The 24,617-nt window shown below is 35.6% G+C and overlaps 1 protein-coding gene across 1 annotated transcript; it reads left to right on the forward strand.

Annotated features, from left to right (window-relative positions):
• The first annotated feature begins 1,124 nt into the window (after positions 1-1,124).
• Positions 1,125-17,276, forward strand: LOC140169427 (trehalase-like). Its single transcript, XM_072192687.1, has 9 exons — positions 1,125-1,175; positions 5,271-5,371; positions 5,611-5,767; positions 9,421-9,513; positions 10,007-10,246; positions 12,098-12,147; positions 12,765-12,950; positions 16,600-16,841; positions 17,078-17,276. Exons 1-9 carry the CDS (start codon positions 1,138-1,140, stop codon positions 17,234-17,236), a joined length of 1,266 nt encoding a protein of 421 aa, XP_072048788.1. The 5' UTR covers positions 1,125-1,137; the 3' UTR covers positions 17,237-17,276.
• Positions 17,277-24,617: the final 7,341 nt, after the last annotated feature.

Raw genomic sequence — 24,617 nt, forward strand, 5'->3', positions numbered from 1 at the left:
ACTTTTGTTTTGGTATATTTTTAATTGGTTTCCTTTACTTAGATCAATTTTGGCTTGCACACCCTACAGGGTGTATCAAACTGATTGGTACCGTACCCATCGATATTCAGTGAGTATGGACAGGAATGTCACGTCAAAATATAGTATAGCGTCTAAATTTGTGTCATACAATGTCATTAAACAATAAACTCTAGTCGTTTCAAAAGGATCTAATTTCGAATTTGGACAATAAGCAAATCTGATGGGTAGCAATCATTTTGATACACCCTGTATTTGGTATATTTGAACCGCGAATGAATGGCCACGACTGACTGACCATGTCATGTTAGTTCCAATCCTTGCTTCCACCAAAGATTTGACAGACCCTTCTACACCACTTATGAACAAAACCTGTGAGATGTCCCAACGATATATATCAAGTGGTGTGACTAGAATATGATGTTTTTGGTGTCGCTGGTGTGACCAGATTTGGCGTATCATGACTTTTTTTTCGCCGCATGCCAATAATAGAACTCTTTGAGTTTTGGTCGGTTAAATTAAAACCGAATTTACTTAAATTTTGCTTATTTTAGCATTAAAATAGGCACTAGCAATGCTAATCTACTACAGAAAGAAACTTCAAACTGGTGTCATGTCAATTAATAGATTTGTCATATTGTCCGTTTCCCTTTAGCCTTAAAGGATTCTGCAATATTTATGAATTTCCAATGACGAATGCGGGACGAATGACATGCCAAAGGTTACATGCCCCCTACACCTCGTAACCAGCCAAATCTTGCTTATTATACGTCATCCCTGGTCATATCGGGCTGGGTAGTAATGGAAATACTTGGAAACGCAAAATTTAAAAACACTGAAAGCATTAATTTACATGTTTCGTCACTGGTGGTGCTGCTTGCAGCTGAACTTGATCTAGATGTGATATAAATATTCGCAAATAAAATGTTCATGCTTATTCTGTACTTCATAAACTATAGATAATCCAATTTGAAAGCAGTCCTCACGGTTGGGATTTACGTAAGGCATTTTTCACCAGTTTTGTAATTCTCCAATTTTAAGGGTTCTTCTAATCTTCTCCCGTTTTGAGGTTCATGGAATTCGTTGATCAAATTCAAGAAGTAAGATGATTGACGCATCATGGCGAACGAAACTAACGAAGCATTTGAGGCAGCAAGGTAAGTTAACCAATGCCCGTTTGGTGGTGTCTATACGTACATAGGCCTCTATGACATAAGTCACATGAGTGAAGAGAGCCATACGAGTGACCCCCGGGGGGGGGGGAACTCTAACTTTGGAGGTGACGCGTATGTAAGGCTGTTAAGACCCCCCTTTTCAGCATCGCTGTCACCCAAAGACCCCATATTTTTACGAACACATGCTCGCTCCGCGCTCTGTCACCCGAAGACCCCCTATTTTTCTATTTGATCTGTCACCCAACATGCCCAAAGACCCTTACAAGTTCAATTTGAACAGCAACTTTCATTTACCACTGATTTTGTTACTTATTTTGAAAAAATAAAGAAATTTGAAGCCATTTAGAACTAGAAATTGATTTTCGAGGTATTTGTGGCGCTGTTTTGGTTCTCACCCAAAGATTCCATTTAAAAAAAAGGCCATGTTCTCACCCAATGACCCCATATTTTTTACATTTTGCTCTCACCGAATGCCAAAAATCATGCTCTCACCCAATGACCCCATATTTTTTACATGTTGCTCCCACCGAATGCCCCTTAGTGCGAAAGCGCCAGCCCTACACCTATATCCATTTCAAATTGAAGTGCCCCCCGGGCGAGTGACCAATCCTTATTGTTTTAGAGTGAATATTCACTGCAAAAAAAAAGAAGAAGTAGAAATTGACTCTTCTTGGAGCGCAAATCCGCTTCCATTGAAGTAAAGTTTTCACTCTAAAAGGATTAGTTACTCAATGCTCTTTAGTTTAGAGCGTGTTTCACTCATTTATAATAGGGTGTGTGTTGGGTGGGTTGGAGGTTTTGGTGATATTGTGTTTTGACCTCGCCAAACAACGGTTTGAAGTGTTGAACCTTTCATAATGTGCTGTTTCGTGAAATGTATTGCCCGCGGGATTTGCGCGCAGGAGCGCGCAAGAAATTTGCACAAATACAAATAATTTGGTAATCAAGTTAAGGGGTGTGGTATGAACGTTTGGACAGTATTTATTGTGGGACATTAGAGCACATCAGACATATCAAATTGCATTCTGAATACGAAGAATGTCCTTCTGATATCAAATAATTTTGATTTTTGAAATTCGCAATATTTATGGCAAATCATTTAAAATTTATATTTTTTATATTTAACAGTACTCGATCGAAGTAAACTTTATAAATCTAATAATTTATACTTAAAGTGTATATAAGTGGAAAGAAAAGACGACTATCAATAGAAACATTATGACCATTCATAGTGAATATATGGAATTTTTTTAAAAAAAAACAAAAAAAAAAATTAGGTCTTTTGGGGAAAAAATGTATATCTTCAATATGAAAGGTCAAAATTTTCAATTGATCGTCGGCTTTTCCTCCCAGCTTATTAGATTTATAAAATTTACTTCGAGGACTGTTATTTATGAAAAATGTGAAAAATATCAAATTTTAATAATTTGTCATAACATTTGTATTATATCGTGAATTTCTAAAATGTAAATTATTTGATATCAGAAAGACATTCTTCGTATTCAGAATGCAATTCGATATGTCTGATGTGCTCTCATGTCCCACAAAAATACTGTCGAAACGCTCATTCCAGATCCCCTAATTTTGGTCTTAAAAATTAAATGGTCTTTTCAATGCTGTTTATCGTATTATGTGAGTCAGGGCAGTGCTTGTAGGAAGCGTGTTGTCAAAAATCTGCGGAATGCATGCATGCTGATGTAATTTTCACTGAATACGTGTATATTGAGGTTTACCAGTTTGTTAATATTCTGTTGAGGTAATTTCATGGGGAATTCCCTTCTGAATATGTTGGTAGCCAACCGAACCGGCATTGAATCTTTCCGCTTAAATGCTTTTGTTTTGTGTGATCATTTATTGAATAAACCGTCTTATTTTGTTTAAATGTCACATATTTCAGAATATTTCATATTTTAACTAAAAAAATTTATATTCTTAGATGCGGTAATTTTAGTATTTTACCATTTTACAAAACGGCAAAGATTAATTTTTTGTATTTTTTATCAAATTATCTCTTTTTTTAAATCAAATATTTTATCAATTCTGGCTATTCTATATAGAACACAAGTCATATTAAGAAATACTGTCATCTTTCAGATTAATGGCAGCCACTTGCATATTTTCTATACTTGTAATCCATTGAACATTTGGCTATTTCTAAAAGGTAAACATGCTTCCTTAGCCTGTGCAATAAATTAGCATTATATAAATTTTATTCTAAAACACTTTTAGAAACATTTCATTATGGCGTATATGTGACCAGCTCCATCAAAACCCGGAACAAGTCGCCAGGAATGTTTTCGCCAGCCCATAGGGCTGGTATCTAATTCTGAGATGGGATTTGTGTACACTAAAGATTAGCTAAGATTATAGCCTTCTTCTAGTGGTATGAATTATTTTTTTTACTTCTTGTGGTGGAAATGTTTTTGATGTCTGCTAATTCGATTTACAAGGAAAAGAAAGTATGTTTTGCCGTTTCAACGAAAGAAAACGATTGAGTAATGCCAAAGTTATGTTTGAATTAATTATGACTTAAAAAGTTATCATAGGTTAGGCCTACACATATAAACATAAACTTGTTCAGCAATCAGCATATCAAAAAAATGACATGGTCAACAATTAGTATTTAGTGGGGAATGATCACTGGAACAAGGTCATATCAGTGGACTACTGAGCATAGCATGATGTTTGGTTGCCTGTGAGTGCATAATTGATATAATGATAACAGATCTAATAATGTTGTAGAATCAAAATCTTCATTATATGGACCACATTGAAGTCAAAGTAATTATCTATCCTATCCTGTATCGTTTTATGGATAAAATTGACTCAAAATGTTATTATTGCTATCTTTAACATCAGTTTTGTCTTTTCAACGGGAAAAATCCGATGGAAAATAAAGTTTTTAGGGGCTAGCTATAATATTGAACAATATATCCCATATTTTGTCATGCACTTATAGAAAATAAATAAATTATTGTCTTACTTTATAAATTATAAATACTGTAAAATGACACATAACTAAAGTGAGGCCACTTTCTATCTTTTTTATTTGATTCATAAAATTACATTCAACAAAATGATTGAAGACTGAGAAAACACATAGTGCAGATTATTACAGAATGAAGTAGGCAAGATGCCATGTCCATAGCTTTGCAGGAGTTTCGGACTAACAATCAACACATTCAAAAATACAGTTTAAAAGTGAAGATTGTAGTGAATGATCAGTCCTTTATCATGTGCTTGCCACTATCTACTTTATAGTAAACTATGCATTGCGAAATAATATAAAATCATTTTAAAATAAAATGTGCATGTAAGTTGAGTTTACATAGCGAATTAACTAACAACTGCAGTTAATTTTTTGATTTTAATAATAAGCATGGGTAAAAAGCAGTAAAGACAAAAATACAGAACAATTTGGAGTAATGAATTAAAGAGTTGACAGGAGTTTTTGCTGTTTCAGTGTGCATGTTCTCACCATTGATGGTTTGGTGAACTGTCATGTAACATGGATGTAAGCGTGATCCTAAAAATGCCTTTCACGGTGACCCAAACTATTTACAAGACCTCTTCTGCATTGAGGCTGGCCTTCCCTTTTAAAGGGAATTTTTATTAAGTTACAGGCCTTTAGAGATGACATTCCCATAAAAAAAAATCCAATTTTGGAATTCTTAATTTCATGGTATTTGACCTTGGGACTGAGTGGACTTTCAAATCCTTGAAAGTACTTATTAAAAAAACGGGTTATTTAATCAATAATTGACAGTTGAACTATGATAATCCCTATTCAATCCTTTAAAGCAGGGAACTAATTAGCCTATTACTCAGAATAACAGTTCGACAAAACTATCAAGGTATCATTTACAAAATTATCCATATCTTGAAAAGTATTGATGCTATGTATGTAATTATTGTTCTATTTTGAAGCTTATTGTCCCGTGCTTACATTTGTATTCAAGTCATGAAATATCAGAAATGCGACTTCTACCAATACCCCTTCGTAAGACGAGGTGTGTTTTTTTTCTTATCAATTGAACTTGTTGTACATGTAATCGTACATTTTCTTTTCCTTTTCAGGAAAGTATTTTGTGACGGGCAGTTACTTGAGGCCGTCCAGCGGGCCAAACTATATGATGATTGTAAGACCTTTGTCGACATGCACCTCAAAAGGTCACCAGGTAAGGTTAAAGGTTGTGTCACCGATATTTTCCCTTTATGTGATTACAACATTCCATGTACGTAGCTCCATGAACGATTAATATTACGTATAATATCACCCTAAAAGCCTCAAAACTAGACTGTGACCAATCATACGCTCTTCTAAATTGATACCATTCTCCTCAATTTTCACAAAAACTAAATTTATATTAGATCTAAAGTACGGTGATTAATTTCAAATCTCTTTCTTTTCTTATAGAGGAAACACTTACTGCGTTTAAAGCATTAGAAGACCAAAGTAACCCACAAGTTTTGGATGCTTTTCTTTCCAAATATTTCGAGAAACCAGGGGATTTTGAGCGGGGAATTTTGAGCAGGGAATTTGAGCAGTGGATACCTGAGGATTGGGAAGAAAGGTACGCAATATTCAATTAAGATTTCATTGCAGTTTCAAACAAAACGTGTTGGAGGAGTGTTTCTATTCTGCGAAACAGTGACACCACACAGGCACAACATAGGGGGAACTTGTTATCTCAAAAGACCAAAAACGCAATACCCATGCGCACCATTGTTGTCTCCACTGCTTGTTTGGTTCAGTAATGTTTATAGCTCTGGATACTAGCCTATTGTGCGTGCGATTGAAGTATTTTTTTATTAAGGGGTAAAATCAAAACTCGACCGCCGGTTGAACCACGTTCCATTGTTTATAACAATAGAAACCGGCTCCAACCGGACGGAACCGCCGGAACCGCCCGGAACCGGCGGTCGACCGTCGGTTGAGTTTTGATTTCATCCCTAATAAATTGAGAAATTTATAAATATTTATTTATTTATTTATTTATTTATTTATTTATTTATTTATTTGTTTGTTTGTTTGTTTGTTTGTTTGTTTGTTTGTTTGTTTATTTATTAATTTAGCTAGTTAGTTAGTTAGTTAGTTAGTTAGTTAGTTAGTTAGTTAGTTAGTTAGTTAGTTAGTTAGTTAGTTAGTTAGTTATTCAGTTAGTTAGTTGGGCAGGGCTAATGCATTCTTTATGGAAGAAACTTGGGCGAAAAGTGAGTATTGTATTTTTAATTAAACATTATTTTCTGTTGGATTTACGGTATATTTTCTAACAATTTTCAAAATGCGCCCAAAATGGAAAATTATTAAATGGTTTTTTCCACCCTAGCCTACAACTAGGACAAGTAGGTTTACGCCAATATTTTTTTCTTGGCCTTATTGGCTCCCGGATGATATTAAACAACTCACAATAAGTGAACAATTTTGATTGGAATGTCCCGATGTTTAATGTAAATATAGTTTGTTCTATGTATTGATTACTATAAGTTGTCGTTTTTATGTTATCTGGACGTGGAAAAGTTGTGAGAGAAAATACTGTGTGCGATAGATAAATGACTATTGCAACTTCAATGCACTAATGGGTTAATAAAGCATATGAGGAAGTTAATGCCATATATACATCCATTTAGGTATAGAATACTATATAGTTACACGAGCGATTGAATTTAAGGAATTTCACTGGAATAAAACCACAATACCAAATGGTTATAGACTTTAGCTGATGTATATAGCAACCGTCCGAAACTCCAAGTAGCCATATTCGGATCTTTTCGTTTCACAATTTGTCAAGTTATATTGTTCCCAGAAATGTGAGTCATAAAATTGATGTGAAATTTTTTTGTTGTTATCAACATTATCAAAAGTGTTTGTAAATGAAGGGCGTAGACCCCGGGGGGGGGGGGCACTACAACTTTGGAGGTGACGCGTATGTAGGGCTGTTAAGACCCCCTTTTCAGCGTCGCTGTCACCCAAAGACCCCATTTTTTTTACAAGCACATGCTCTGTCACCCAAAGACCCCTTATTTTTGAATTTGATCTGTCACCCAAAGACCCTAACAAGTTCAATTTGAACAGCAACTTTCATTTATCACTGATTTTGTTACTTATTTTGAAAAAACAAAGAAATTTGAAGCCATTAGAACTAGAAATTCGATTTTCGAGGTTTCTGTGGCGCTGTTTCGGCTCTCACCCAAAGATTCCATTTAAAAAAATGGTCATGCTCTCACCCAATGACCCCATATTTTTTTACATTTTGCTCTCACCGACTGCCAAAAATCATGCTCTCATCCAATGACCCCATATTTTTAGATTTTGCTCTCACCGAATGCCCCTTGGTGCGGAAGTGCCAGCCCTACACCTATATTCATTTCATATTGAAGTGCCCCCCCCCCCGGGGCGTAGACCACCATCAGAAACCAAAAATTTTACCATTGAAAAACACGTAATAATGAACTTTTATAGATGACCCTTTCTACCCCGCCTGACAATATTTTTCACTTACCTTTACTATCAATGTATAAATTAGAAATCAAATTGTCATTTGAGCTTCAATTCTGATATCGTCATAGATTCAATTTGTACTACAAATTTCTTAACGCGAGAACACCATTTTGCATGAGCAGCATGCTGTTTCAACCACTCGTATCCCCGCGGGCCCTACTTTTCTCGTAATGTCGATTTTCAAGTCGATTTCAGTGATCAAGGTGCTATCAGCCATTTTTATAATCACAACACACAGTGTCATCGCCCCGATATCTTCATGGCAGAAATTGCCATGGTAGGTTGAATCCACCGCCACGCATGGCCATTTTGTTCCGACCTGTTTAATAGTTTAAATGGGACGCATAATGAGCCGAAGGACATCTGACTAAGGCTACTGACAATAGCCCGGTGACTGACCTCGCTGTGTGTAAGTGAGCATGGTATACGCCATAGTTCATCTGCTTTTAGACTACCTCCACGATTGGCCTACACTGCACTATAGTTCGGCACATATAAAATCAGAATTTTTGTCAAGTTTTTGAGTTCAAGACGCAAGCTTCTTTCTCAAGACGCTAGCTAACGACTATCATATCCGTTGAACATATATATTCAAGTGCAAGAAACCAAATCTGGGTTCTTTAGACGAAATCATTTACGGGAGATTCATTATTTTCTACCCCGGTATCCAAAGATTTTCGTCTAAATATCAAATCGTGCATAGCACATTCACGTGTATCGATCCCGGGTATTGATTTTAGTATCTCTGCAGTCCCAAGTAATTATTAGCCAGGCGATGTCGGTGTGCAACATTCCAATCGCATCAAAAACTAGGTCCCAAAGGTCGCCAATTGCCTCCCATAGGCTATACTTTTTATCGGAACTCATTACCACTGTACCTTCGCGTAGTGATTTAGTGTAATGCGCCCTGAACATTCATTAATATGTATTGTTTATTCATTACATAGTGCAAACTTAATATCAAGAATGACGTCGTATTACATACCCTATGTAAAATGTTAACTAATGTGATTAAAATTGTAGATAAATATGACATAAATTAGTTCTGAGGTAAATTTTACTTAATTATTTTGAGGCTCTATACTTATAACGTTATGTAAAAAATTCTCTGTGTCCAGAGAGAGTGTAGATCAATGGAGTCACCCGTTCAAATAGTCTCATTTGAATGTCACATTCCCCGTGCCCATATGACGGTACGCCACTGATGTTTTCCATTAGAAGGTGTATCGATTTCAACTGTAATTTCAACCCCTGCAGGTTAGAGCAGACGTTTCTCGGAATCAAGAACGATACAGTCTGGTGTATGTAAAGGAGCCATTTATCATTCCTGGAGAGAGGTTCAGAGAGCAATACTACTGGTAGGTCAGTGTGATTCGTCACGAGGGCTACATACTGACGAATACCTTAACTAATAAACGTACCTTGGTATTATACTAACTATAGAGGGCAACATTATCAATTTTGTTTGTAGTGTAGAGCTTGCTTTTCCATGATCGCTACTAGCGATTAACTTGGCGAGTCGCCCAACGTACTTCACTTGTAATTCTGTATTTATCTACCAAAAGATACATTACGAACGTAATAGAAGCGCCTAAGTTTAAAAAAAAAATATATTATATTCTTCTTTGTGACTTGAAAAATATTCACCAACAACTATTAGTATCACAACATTCTTATTTGTTATGTGTAATTTATTATTAATATTTTACTATGTTTATTTTCTAGGGATACTTACTGGATTATAAAGGGCTTACTTGTGTCTGGCATGACTCAAACCGTACGAGGGATGTTATCAAACTTCGTAGACCTGGTCAAACGGTAAGTATTCTATCAGTTTGTCACGTTGGCACAGCGCGCTGCAGCGGCGGTACGGTACGGGCTTTGATATTTCACCTGGATCGTATTCTGTGTTCATAGCTGCATATATTTAAAATAAGTCGGTTAGTAGCAAAAACATTTTGATTGAAACAACGTGAGAGATTTATTTTTTGGAGAAGAAGAAACAAACCGACCCAACTTGAAAGGTGTGTCCGCCCGAAGAACAGAGTTTTGTCGTTACCTAATGGTGTACATGAATAAAAGGTGAATTTATTGGTATAACCATAATTGATCGCCATCAAACGATAAGTCTTTATCATTGCTACCATAGCCCGACTTACCTATACCTACAAATAGCTGAGATTTTGTATAATGTTATAGCAATGGTAATTGTCATCACCGTCCACCACATATATTCCGGTTCAAATCCCGCTTCAGTCAGCTTCAATCAGGTTGCTACATGCATTTCGTAACATATTTTTACATATTATAGATTTGGATTTGTACCAAACGGCAATCGCATCTACTACACAAATCGTAGTCAACCTCCGCTGCTCATACCCTCGGTGTATGAATACTACAAAGCAACAAATGACTCCCACTTCGTCAAAGAAATTCTTCCAACACTAGAAGAAGAATACAAGTTTTGGGTGACCAAAAGAAGCGTGGATGTAGTGAAAGATGACAGGGCATACAAGATGTGTCGTTATAAAGTTGAGACAGACAAACCAAGGTTTGTTTCTATTTTGTATTTTACAAGTTACGTGTAACATACATGCACGGGGAGTGTGACACTAAATTTACCATATTCTATCGCAAACAAATTTATGACAAAATCCGCTGGTTTGCGAGCGAGAAAAGAGTTACAAAGTCAACTTCATTATAACCAAAATTAATTAGTGTTAGGCCCTATTTGTCCAAATTATCGAGCACTCCGTTTTGAGAATTGGGAAGGGTTATGTATCCTTAGCGCTAGGCGCCACAACCCCTAGCTACGCCACTGTTCGTTATCATGACAATCGAATACTTTCTTGAACTGGCAATAAACAGCCGGCAAAAGTTTAGCGAACTTTGCTTGTTAATTGAGCTTGTCGAGCGCCCTACGAGATCAGCGCAGACCAGAAAGCGGCGATCTACCACGCCCCATAATAATCTGACGTTCATACACTTAAGGGATCTAAAATGAACGTTTATTGCGTTTCGACAGTATTTTTTGTGGGACATGAGAGCATCTCAGACCTATCGAATTGCATTCTGAATACGAAGCATGTCTTTCTGATATCAAATAATTTTCATTTTTGAAAATCACAATATAATACAAATTTTATGACAAATTATAAAAATTAATAAAAAAAGATATTTTTCAAATTTTTGATATATAACAGTCCTCGAAGTAAATTATTTAAATCTAATGATATATTCTTAAAGTGTATGTGGCAGGAGGAAAAGCCGACGGTCAATTGAAAATTTTGACCTTTCATATTGAAGATATGGATTTTTTTCCAAAAAGACCTAAAAAAAAAGACCTGGAAAAAAATCCATATCTTCAATACGAAAGGACAAAATTTTCAATTGATCGTCGGCTTTTCATCCCAGCTACATACACTTTAAGTATAAATCATCAGATTTATAAAGTTTACTTCAAGTACTGTTAAATATCAAAAATATCAATTTTTAATGATTTGCCATAAATGTGTATTAAATTGCGAATTTCAAAAATCAAAATTATTTGATATCAGAATGAGATTCTTCGTATTCAGAATGCACTTCGATATGTCTGATGTGCTCTAATGTCCCAAAATAAATACTGTCCAAACGTTCATACCCCACCCCTTAAGAACGATCTACTTATTTTTGAATAGACACTTGTCAAATTTGATTTGTCTTCAAAGTGACTCGTCAAATGACATGTCGAAGTCATTCACCGAGGTCATTCACCAAACTCAATTGAATGCAACATGAGTGTGGATATGTTACAAACACTATTGTTGTCAGTCTCGTTTGAGTACACGGATACTCTATTACTATAGATTCCTGTCCGAAAAATGGCCCAACTTATGAGTAGTTTATTTTCTCAGAGGGAGACATAATAGAAATGGGTAATCTTGTCAAATAAGAAGTTGGAGATCTTGTCAAATTTAAACGTTACTTGTTAAAATAAAACGGAAACTATTCATTTTGATAAGATTGTCGGTCCAAAGTGATATTATACCTGATGAAAATGAACAGACTATCTCATCAAAACGAATAGTTAAGGGTCAAAAATAAATGAGTAGGAATGAATTCTATTTAAAAAAATGAATAGTACGAAAGTAGAGTGCAGCATACAAATAAACTCTCCGCGTTCACATAGTAGTATTACGGTTCTTCGGCATTATGCGTAGATCATGACGAATGATGCTCATATACCGTAAAAATCCGTTAATAAGCATATTAACGAGTTGCCCGGACAAGAACCAATTTTTAGGGTAGTTTGTTAAACTTTTTCGTTTTTTCTTTAATTTACAAATATCTCTAGCACAGATATTTGTATATTGAAATAGAAAATACGGTATTCAATCCTGTATCTTTTTCTATTTTTCAGACCAGAATCTTTCCGTGAAGATGTAGAAACAGCGGCAAAATGTAAAGAAGGTAATATTTTCCCACAAGAGAATTATGTCAAGAAACAAGCGGGTAAAATCACATCGTAAAAACATTTCTATCATATAGAGACCAATAAATAATACTGTATTTTCAAGGTCCACCTTTTTCCGAAGGGTCATAAGTAAAAAATAATGAAGTAATTATTAGGAAATACGAAGCTTTCTATAATAAACCTGATATAATTGTAGTTTTTGATATAACGAAAAAGTGGAATACTGAACGTTCGATATAACTGAATCTGAGAGTTTGTGCACCATTTGCAATCTAATGGATGGAATATACATTTAAAAAATAAAATTAAAATCATTAACTCCCAATTTCAGCATTCAGAATATCGCAATCAAAGTTTTCGTGTCTTTTTTTTTCAGGATCAGCTGCTATCAGAATAAGCCTGATATTATTGTAGTTTTAGATATAACCATGATAACGAAAAGGTAGAATACTGAACGTTCGATATAACTGAATTTAGAGTTTATCCATTGCAATCTAATGGATGGGAATATACATTTAAAAATAAAATAAAATTGGCATTAAAATCATTAACTCCAACATCGGTTACGCATTCAGAATATCGCAATCAAATTTTTCATGTCTTTTTTTTTCAGGATCAGCTGCTATTTACTCGAACATTTCATCAGGTGCGGAGAGTGGTTGGGATTTCTCGAGTAGATGGTGTCCACAAGGCAACACTGATCTCGCATTTCTTCGTACAACTGATAAAGTACCTGTCGATCTCAACAGCTTTCTATGTTTGAATGAGAAACTACTGGCTAAACTCTTTAACATCTGCGGTGAGTGGCTTAAAGAAGATACAGTTCATTTGTAAAGAAGATCCACTCTTAGTTGTTAATGATAATGTTGAATTCGATTCATTGAATTAAATAAAGCTATATTTTTAAAATGAAAGGTACTAGTTTGGAACCTTGAAGTATCACGTTATTACACTATAAAAGCTAGTTATTATGTTCGCTGATGCACAGCATCCCAATTAAAAACAATATACAAGATGGTATATTGCACAAAAGACCATGTTTCCTGTTCTACGAATGGACGTCTATCCCATTTAAAATCCACACTACCCCTATGGAAGATTTAGCTAAAGTCTCCTAGGCATCATGATAGTCTATGTACTGCTAGGTATCTTTTTTCTCGTGTTTTGTCTTAATTTGATTTGTCTGATCGATAATCGATTATCGATTTTCATCCACCACCTTCAACTACACACATATTACCCCCCCACACACACACACACACCTAATCATCCTTAGCGACTGCGATTGATCATGACAGTCTGTGATCATCATTTGCGTGTTAGGTTTTAGAATTTAATTGAATATTGACAATTAATTGATCATTGATTGTCGGTTATCGACTGTCTCCCAGCAAACACAAAAACGTTTTAAAAACGTTTTAAATAAGTTATATTTTGGCTTTTGGTTTAGGTAAAAACGTTTTGATAACATTAAAATGTCGGGTTATATAAAGGTCATGATAACGTTTTAAAACGTTTTGTATGAAAACACACTTGATTTGATTTGATTTTTGATTTGATTTTATTCGGTATCTCCATATTGCACATACAACAATACAAGGTAAATAGATATAAAATGCATTAAGAAAAATAACATATAATACACAAAAAAACAAAGCAAGGAGATATCACAGGATAGCCCTTTAAGCCCAAAGGCTTATTTCCGAAGGGGTCCTTTATACATAGAAGGGCAAAAGGCATACATACATATAAAAACAAAGAAATATATATATACAAGTGAATATTAAGAGTCAAATAAAATCTTTAAACATGATTAAAATCATTAGAAACTAAATTTGGTTAAAAAGATGAAATTTTCTTGATAATTTGATCAAGAAAATTTGCCTGTCTGTAAAGAACTTTGAGTCTAGAATTTACTTTTTTTATGACACCAAGACCCATTTCGTCACCATTCAAGCACTGGTCAATAGTAAGGCCTAAGTATTTGACTGAGGGAGTAGCATGAATTGTTTGCCCTTCACACTCAATGGTATAATTTTGCCAATTCTTCAATTTACGTTTTGTTCCAAAAAGAATGAGTTCTGTTTTACCCATGTGGAGAGAAAGTTTATTATCTATGAGCCATTTGTTACAGCTTTCGAGATTTTTGCTAAGCTGCTGCCCAATTTTCAACGGATCTTTATCAGAAACCAAAAGAGCGCTATCGTCTGCATACTGAAGGAGCATGTATACAATCAACACAGTTGGGCGTGTCGTTCACGTAACAAAGGAACAAAATGGGACCCAAGATACTCCCCTGTGGAACTCCACATGTTAAAGCCATAGAGTTGGAGTCTGAGCCATTAACATTAACAATCTGAGATCTGCAATTCAGATATGACTCAAACCATTTAGTAGAGTTCATTCCCAGAGAAGTAAGCTTTTGACATAAAATAGAGTGATTAACACTGTCGAATGCTTTCTGGATGTCAAGAAGCACCATTCCAGTAAACAGACCAGCACTGATTTGGTTTCTGATATGATCTTGAAGATAGATAAGACATGAGTCTGTGGAATATTTACCTCTAAAACCTGACTGAAATTTAAATAAGATGTTATTTTCCGTGAGATACCTGTTAAATTGTACAAACACTGCCTTCTCCAAAATTTTGGAGGCCACAGACAAAATACTAACAGGTCTGTAGTTGCCTACTTCTAACCTGCTCTTCTTTTTATATAATGGTTTGACCTTGGCAATTTTCATTTCACTTGGAAACACTTCAGTCCTGATAGAGAGATTAATAATAGATGTGATTGGAGTTTTAATGACTTCTGCAGCATCTTTCAGAAAACGAGCCGGCAAGTCATCTAAGCCAGTGCTTTTATCGATGTTAAGATTGGTTAGCTCATCATAGACAAAGGTCTCCCTGACTTCATGGAGATCAAAGGAACCATTCCTGATATGACTGTAATAGCTTTGGAACCTGTTGGAGTTAACATCATAAAGACCACTTGGCTCAGGTAGCTCACCAACACGTTTGGCAGCAACTCCAGTAAAGAATTTGTTGAAATGATTAGCAACTTCTTTGTTCTCAAAACACTTTTTACCATCAATATCTAAAACCATATTGGTAGAGTCTTTTGTTTTGTTTTGGTACCCAAGCTCTTTGAGATTTTTCCAGAGCTTTTTAGAATCATTTTATTTGCCTCAATCTTATGCAACATGTACTGTAGTTTAGCAGATCGTATCTCTCTTTGGACTTTATTACGTAACTTACAGTACTCTTTATAACACTCAGACATATGCTTGTTTTTATTAAATTGTGCAAGCAAACAGTCTCTTTCTCTGATGTTATGAATAATCTCACTTGTCATCCATGGTTCAGAGCGTTGTTTAATCCGAACTTCCCTTAGAGGAGCAACAGAGTCAAGAGTGTTCAAGAATATGTTACAAAACATGGACCAAGCTCTATCAACATCGTTACATAACAATATTTCAGACCAGTCAGTTTCAGACAACTTATCAATAAAAGATTCCTTTTAAAAAATATTGTTGTAGACACTACAACAATATTTTTAAATGTTTTAAAAAAATGTTATTGTAAACTATTTTTACAAACATTTTTGCCAAATATTGTGTCAATACTTAAATAACATTATGTTAAAATGGTTTTTCAAAACCTTTTAATAACATTTAAATGTCGGGTTATATAAAGGTCATGAAAACGTTTTTAAAACGTTATTGAAAATATTTTGGGCAAACATTTTACGCAAAATATTTTGTCAACCCCAAAATAACATTCTGTTTAGAATGTTTTGTATCAAGTTTTCAAGAATGTTTTTGGAATGTTATTAAAACATTTTTATACCCTTTATATAACCGGACATTTAAACGATTTCTGTAAAACATTTTTGTTTGCTGAGCAGTAGATTATCAAAAAATGTTTTTTAAGGTTATGAAAACATTTTATACTCTTAATATACCCTTTATATAACCCGACATTTAAACGTTTTCTGACAACCTTTTATAACGTTTTGCGAATGATGTCGAAAACGTTTTGTGTTTGCTGGGCTATTACTCCCCTCCCCCCACCTCCCACCACCACCAACAACTCAAACACTGCTTAACAACGACATCTACCGGTGTGGCGTGTTAAATAAAGACTGTGATCACGAACTCCTAGAGGGAGTATGAGTTTCAAATAGAATCAACATTTTGGTATTGGTAACTTCCATTTGAAATACTCACTCCACATGCTCCAGTTGTGAAAGAAGCCATAATACAGGGGGAGTATGGGTTTCAAAATGATTAACCCTGACCAATTACATTTGAAAAACATACTCCCGCTGTGGAAGATATCTCCAAAATCTTCCACAAGGGTAGTGTGGATTTCAACTGGAATAGGCCAATGCTCAACTACTATACTCATTTTACCAGACGTTGTCCTTATCAAACTTTGTCGCCATAGGCAATGAAACCAAAAGAGATCACTACCACCATGCATATCTCACACGTCGTCAAGCTATTCAGGATATCTTCTGGGTGGAAGAAGCTGGTGCTTGGTTTGATTTTGATCTGCAGACTCAATCCAACAGAGATCAATTTTATCTGTCAAATATCACTCCTCTCTGGATCGATTCATTTGATGACATTGTTAAGCATGATGAAGGCAACAATGAAGTAGTGGAGAAGGTCGTTGCATATTTGGAGGTTAGTGACAAAATGGCGTGAAGTTCGTGAACTGTAGTAGGCCTATATATATCTTTGTTGCCCGAGCAGATATCATAATTATATGTGTATACCGTACAACCTCGTCTACAAGCATATAGAATGCTTCTGATGAAAGCTAATGTTATCCAGGCGCCATTATGTTGTTTGACAGGTTACAGATCCAAGCATATACAAACAAATATTTCTATTTTGCCGTATTTCTTTTGATGTTTCAGAAATCAGAGGCCTTCAATTTTCCGGGCGGTGTTCCAACATCTCAGCAAAATACGGGCCAGCAATGGGATTTCCCTAATGCTTGGCCCCCATTGCTGGACATGCTGATAACTGCGCTAGATTCAACCAGTTTACCCAAAGCAAAGGAGCTTGCGTTTTGATTGCTCAAAAATGGATAACGACGAATTGGCGAGTTTATCAAAACGGGTGGATAAAGTGGATTATAATAAATACAGTTCGTTCGACTGCTCAGTTCCAGATGTGGGTAAATGTAATAGCTGCCATGTGTAGATGAATACAATATACTGTGTGTAAATTGTCAAATGTTCACAGGCAAGCTATTGCACATACCCACTTCTGGCACTGATCAGACGATTTCCTCTCTTTTGTTTGGATGTGCGCAGGCATCTTGAAAATCTTAAGATATGCTAATTACATATTTACGGTATTAAGGTATAGCATGTCGCCTTGAACCCATTTCCCCACACACTGACCTAAATTGCACAAAAAATGTAATACTTTATAGTGAACAGCAGTATCAAAAAGGTTACTCGTACATATAAAATATTGGATGGCTTTGACTGTGATACGAGAATATACCGCATAATTCATGAAACTATTCGGCTCGGTCAATCAATCAATAAAATTATATTTTCGTATCACACGAATATAACCATCCAATATTATTATTATATAATAAAATGGAAGCTTTTCTGATACTTTTTGGTGCCCCTTGGAAATCAATCGTTAATCGTAATAATTTTCAGCATGTTCGGCGGTACATAGCAACAAACTGCGTAACTCGATCAATTATGCCTGCTATGGTCTCTACGCGAGCACGATTGTGCCAAATAACGCAGTACGAGTTGCTCTCGTCAACGCAAAATGTGCGCGCCTGTCCTAAATACCGGTATTACTATTAAAGCCTCATATTATAAGTTTACATCGAGTTTACATTAAGTCACTAAGCTCTACATTCAACCTAGAAGAGCCCCACATGAATAGAAATATAAAATATAATTACTTTAACACAGGTGTACAGTGCTTAATGTTTGTTAGCACTTTAGTACATGATCTGGGTTGTTCGTGATAAATATTTGACTTTTATGGCTCCAAATAAATATCACAAACATTATATTGTTTTCTTTTGATTTAATTTTCTTTATGAATAGTACGACGTTGAAAAACTAGCGTGTGGACGTGGAGGTGAATACAAAGTCCAGGTAAGACGCCGTCCAGTATAAAATAGTTCAACGTATATGAAAAGTCTGCAAGTCAAACACTCTTACTTTAAGATTTTAAAATGTTATGTTCCCTCTTTCGATAAATGAAAACAAAATATCTTAACGATTGAAAAGTTAGACTAAGTCGATAAATGACTATGCTCACCAGACTCTACGACCGACATTCGTGTTTCTGTTTCCCTGCATCATTTGCATGACCAGGATGACAACACTACCCAAAGATTCGCTATCACATTTTTTTGTATTAATTGTATTAATTTTATTTATTTATTTATTTATTTATTTATTTATTTATTTATTTATTTATTTATTTATTTATTTATTTATTTATTTATTTATTTATTTTTTATTGACTTATTTATTTGTTTATATATTTATTTATTTATTTATTTATTTATTTATTTATTTATTTATTTATTTATTTATTTATTTATTTATTTATTTATTTATTTATTTATTTATTTTGTGGGCTATTTTGACAGGTTGGGTTTGGATGGACGAATGGCGTCGTTCTCTCTCTACTGGATAAATATGGTGATCGATTGAAGGCTGAAAGCAAAGCAGTTGTCATCCCGCATCGACAATGCAATATGGAAATCATTCTGAATGAAAATACAATTCGACAGTACTAACAGATGAGTAAAAAGTCGTTGTCACACGGTCGGACTTAAGTCACTTATTACCGGTAATAAGTCAATATTACCGGTTGTAAGTCGCTTGTTACCGGTTGTCACTTATGGAGCGTGTTTATAGTGGCTGTATATGGAAAGATTATACTGCAATAACAATAGAATTCGCAGTACTTACACGTTAATATACACTAAATACCGGATAATCTGGCTCACTATAAACATGCTCTAAAGTCGTATTCACATGGTCGGAAATAAGTCACTTATTACCGGTAATAAGTCACTGATTACCGGTAATAAGTCACTGATTACCGGTAATAAGTCACTGATTACCGGTAATAAGTCACTTATTACCGGTAAAAAGTCACTTATGTCCGACCATGTGAACACGACTTAAGCTGCGAGGGAATGCCAACAAACATCCTTTCACTTTGTCGGCTCAATAAAGGTCCGTTCATACTTACACCACATTTGCGATGCGTTGCTTTGCGATGCCGATATATCGATTACTTTTTCCGCAACTCAACGCCACTCGTTGCATTTCCAAGTTAAAATGTATTTAACTTTATTGCAATATCGCAATGCAGTACTTGCAGTACGATGCAGTGCGACAACGCACCGCATCGCAAAGCAACGCATCGCAATTGCGGTGGTAGTATGAACGGACCTTAATGCCCATTCATTCACTGCTAAAAAGAACATGTTAGTCATACCTAACTTTACACTCATAAGCAAGTTCTAACCGACTAAAATGCTTGGTGGGGATGTCCGGATGTCCTGGATGAACATGGATTGGGTATCAGCCTGTAATTTCTAGTTATGTGTGAGTTTTGCTCGTTTGGAGATGGCAGAGCTTCGAATATGGTGCTGTGTAATTGTGTCAGGTTTTTTTCGTTGTTTCGCCATGTATTAGAGCGGCATCGGTATCTGTGCTCATGGCACATTAATTTTTGTACGGGTTTTAAAGCCTTAATGTACGATGTTTTTAATTTTTTAGAATTGTCTTTTTTCTTCCAAAATGATAAAATAGTTAATATGCAATCATTATGAAAGTTCCCAATACATTTGGACGCGAAAAACATTGGACATTTGCAAAGAAACAACATCATAAACATCACTCAAAATATCTCGCACTTTTTGGATTAGGACGGCGAGTGCGGCCTCACTTTGGTTAGCGTAACCAAACTGGCTTCGTAGGAGACCACGATTTGCGATCGTTCTGACATATTCATAATCTGAAAAATTATGATAATATGTCGGACCAACAGAAAATCATCCCGTTTTACTACAAATAGGGCGTATTTGACAGTTTTCTCATAGATTTAAATTGGAACATGTGTAAGTATTACAAATATGAAAAAAAAATCGGTTTTGAAAAAAATAAAGGTATATTATGAAAAAAGATCGTACATTAAGGCTTTAATGTAATTTGCTACTTAATTTTTTGTACCATTGTTAAATTCCTTCAACAACTTTGTATAATCTATATGTTAAACTTTTGCTGTATATGTGTAGATCTCGGGGGATGGGGTGTTATTTCACCTTAAAATATGGGAGGGGATGATTCATACAATCATCCCCCAATGTTGACGCATGTTGTGGACAGTTCAGCTTCAATACGGCAAAAATGTTCGCGCACACTTGTACCATATACTTATTCTGTAGCTAAAAGGTGCTGGATTCACTATACTTTAAGAAAGAATGTCCAACAGCACCCACCCCCCCCACCACCACTGTTTTCTGGTACTTAACTGGATTATAATCTTGCGGTTTTCTTTTACATATTGTCACATCTTGTAGTCAAGTATCGCGTTCTATTTAAGTGCATAACGACCGTTAAATCGGCCCGGTCAATTTGCTTTTATTTCGTGTTTAGAAAATATCTATCATAAGCTTTAAAATACTATATCATTTGACTTCAAACGATATCCAGATGCGGAGATATGGTTTTTTGAACACTGCTCCTTGAGCAAAATGGTACCTTATTTCGGTTCTACATAAATTATGTCTTTTTTTTCACATTGCTGGTAATAAATTTCAAACATGCAGTCACAATTGGCGGTCCTTTCAAATCATCCCCAAGTCAACGAGGTTCAGGAAAGTTCTCTCATTGTTACTTGTTGGTCTTTCATACCTAGACAAAATATAATGCTTTGTAACCTATCACTTGAACAGGATTTAGCCAAAGCAAACAAAGACTAGAGCTATTTAAGAATTCTATAGACATAATGTAGAAGCTTATTATCCTCTTCAACAATAGGATTATTGATTGGTTTAAAAGGTATTTGACTGTCACTAGCAAAATGAGATACATGTAACACCTATGAAAACGACCTTCATGCACATTTTACACTGTAACTTAGAATATAATTTCCTGACTTTACGGTTGGTTTGTGGTGGATGGTCACATTTTGTACTTATTTTCAAAATTACAAAAAATGAAGTATCTTAGCAGGGTGGCGATTCTCGAGATGGATGACCAAAATTCCCTTTCAATAAAACCGTTACCACATGACAGTCGGGTAGGCCTATATCATGTATATGGTAACTTTATAAATTTCGTTTTGATTAACAAAGTAGACAATAAGACAATAATGTCATTCAAACTTACAAGATCAAGTTTCGTTTCATGTTTCTGTATTATAAAATTTGGTTTCCTTTGATTGAGGAATTAAAGAATAAAGTGAACAAACATGATAGAAAACGTGACTTTTTCAAAACTAGCATTAATTGCAGTGAGTATCAGGCTTCATATTCGTATTACAAAATCGGCCTACCCTCAATTACATTCTGTTAATACTGGTGCCAACCAGGGTTCGCAGGTTTTTGCCGCAGGTGGAAAAAACCGTGGTTTTAACCGCTTGGCAAAAACAGTTTTTGCCGACAAAAATGACAAAAACTAAAAAAATTATTTATAGTTCAAATTAAGTAACAAAAATCATTTCCTGAGTGTAACAAGGCCAGATTTTGTAATTATAAGTAACGTATTAAGTAATTAAAGACATGCGTTTTCATTGCTCAAGTGCATTTAACCGAAATGTGACATATATCAGATTCAAAACTTTTTCATTTTAAAGACTTGATGAGACAAAAATTATGTTGAATGATTCATTAAAAGTTGTGTGCTGCTGTTTATGACCTTTCTGTGTTATTTTTTAACATTTGAGTGACTATATTTGAGTTTTTGCCAGTTTTTGCCACCGGCAACGGCAAAAACAGGTTTTTGCCGGCAAAAACCGAACCCTGGTGCCAACTTTGTAAAAATGGTCCAACTGTCTTTAAAATGGACTCATAGTTTTACCTTTAAAAGAATAGTTTGCCATAATCATTAAAGGAGAGATCAAATTTAAATCCCATTGAACTCTATGGACCGTGACTTATTTTGCGATGTTACATAACGCCATTCCCTGAACGATGCAAAATATTCTGTATTTGAATTGTTTCTACAATCTGAGACAAGTTTTGTCAAAATCATGGCATTTATAGGATTGACACCCTGTAGAATGCACAAAATTGACATTTGACTTTTATTCCGGCAACTCAAGAAACATACATCACAGGTAAATGGGTCAAAGTATACTTTTTTTCTGAATTCTTATGGCTTGAATTTGGAGATTGACCCTGTGTAAAGTTCGATAAACCTTGTCCCATTATTATTTCGCATGGGTTGATTTTCTTGTCTATAGTATGTTTGTACAATGAAGCAATAGAAAAATTCATAACATGCATGCATCCCAGGGTCTGCGATGACGCAATCACCCGAAGTGTGATATGCTCACGGAATTGCTGGCCGGGCAGCAATAACCCGAGCAGCTACCGGTCCGCGATCGTTCGCTTGGCATGCGAGGGGTCAAAGGTTCGAATCGGGGGTGCCAAGTCAAAATTCTTCTTCTTCTTGAAAAATTCGGATCTTCTCTGACTTCCGATACCAAAAAGCATGGGTCAGTGTTAGGGTTAAGGAACTTTGTAAGATTTCATTTATATTGTATTTGTAAGAATCCAAATCTTTGCCACTTTGACGTTTGTAAAATCGCGCAATTTGAAGAAAAGAAATGCGGATTTTTTTTTATTTAAAAAAAAAAAAATTCGGCGAAAATATTTTTTTCTCACAATACCATAAAAATACCAAGTCGGGAATTAAAAAAAAAAATCGCATTTCGCATTTGGCATTTGTTTTCAAACCGCTCGTGAGCTTTGAGACAACCCCTTTTTTGGCCTTATAGAGCTTGAATTTTTGTATTTTTAACATTTTTTGTGAGGAATTGGTTTGCTTATGTTAGGTTAGGTTAATATTTGTTTGTTTTTTGTTAACATCTAACGTCTAGTATCTGGTGTCTGGCCAGTGGTGTTCCATGACCTGCTGGAGGACATGGTTCATCACTGCTACTGTGGCGTGACACTTTGCCGGGTTAAGTGAATCAGTACAGCCAGCATATAACGCCAACACCGAACCCGAGCGGTGGGAAATAACTCGGTCAACTCAGGAAGCCTGAGGAGGGTAGTGGATCCCCTTGATGGAGGAAATGCCATCAAAAGCTTCTGAAGAAGGCATTGTCAGCAGCATCCACAAACTCGCCAACCTGCAATCGTGGCCGGCATGGCGAGTATTTTAGGCCACAAAGTGATGCAAAAAAAATGACAGTACAACCTAAACAGCAGTCACCAGTCCTACAGCTGACAACACAAGATTACTGCCTAAAGAGCATACAAGGTGTAACAGTTCTTGCCAAGGGATCATCATCTTGCAAGGGAAAAGTCAAGGTCAACATGAGATTAAAAATAGCTAATTGTGATGCGATCAAGCAAAATCAGTCGGAACATGGAAATATTAAATTTTCAGTTTCTTATAGGATAATAATAAGCACTTGCAAAGGTGCATTTAGGAGAAACCCCCATTGAAATTGAACAACCAGATCCGAAGATAATAGCAAATAATGAGTTTCCAAAACAAGAGGAAACAAAAGGAAATATTGCCTTTGTTTGGCTATATCTCAAAATCAATATTTCCGAGTTCCGACTGATTTTGCTTGATCGCATCACAATTTAGTCAGGAAGAGAAAGCAGCAGGTAGCTCTACATTATTTTCACCAAAGAGCCGATGAATACCGGACAGAAATGTATCAAATTCCATGTTCTCATGGTTCTAGGAGATGAACTGTAAAGCCATGATGTATAGACCCATTTTGCGAGAAAATGGTGAATATCATGAACTAAAGTTAAGATAGAGTTGAAGAAGATATATATGCCAAGGAAAACCCGACTGTCGCAAGAACCACTAAAACTAATAAGAAAGAGAGGAGAGATAACGCACGAAGGTGGTATACAGAAGGTTGAACAAACTGTTCAGTAAACGAAATTCCCAACATGCTCAAGGGAACAAGAAGACACTCCTTATGAAATAATAACAGCACAACTTAAAAGCGGCCACCAGTCCTACTCCTTCAACCATGACAATACAGGATTACTGCAAGCAGAGAATACAAGCTGTATCATGTAACAGAGTTTTGGAACTTACTTTTTGCAACTTTTGCTACGTTGCGTCTGGAACCACCAGACTTCATCAAGCAACTGACCCGCTGGGCTGGTCACGTGAAAGACGGCTAGGTATCGACCCGATGGTCCGGTCCCATGCATGAGATAAGTTAAAGCGGAGTCCCCATTTCTTGTTC

Source organism: Amphiura filiformis, chromosome 14 (genome assembly GCF_039555335.1).
Source record: "Amphiura filiformis chromosome 14, Afil_fr2py, whole genome shotgun sequence".
In the NCBI taxonomy this organism is placed as follows: domain Eukaryota; kingdom Metazoa; phylum Echinodermata; class Ophiuroidea; order Amphilepidida; family Amphiuridae; genus Amphiura; species Amphiura filiformis.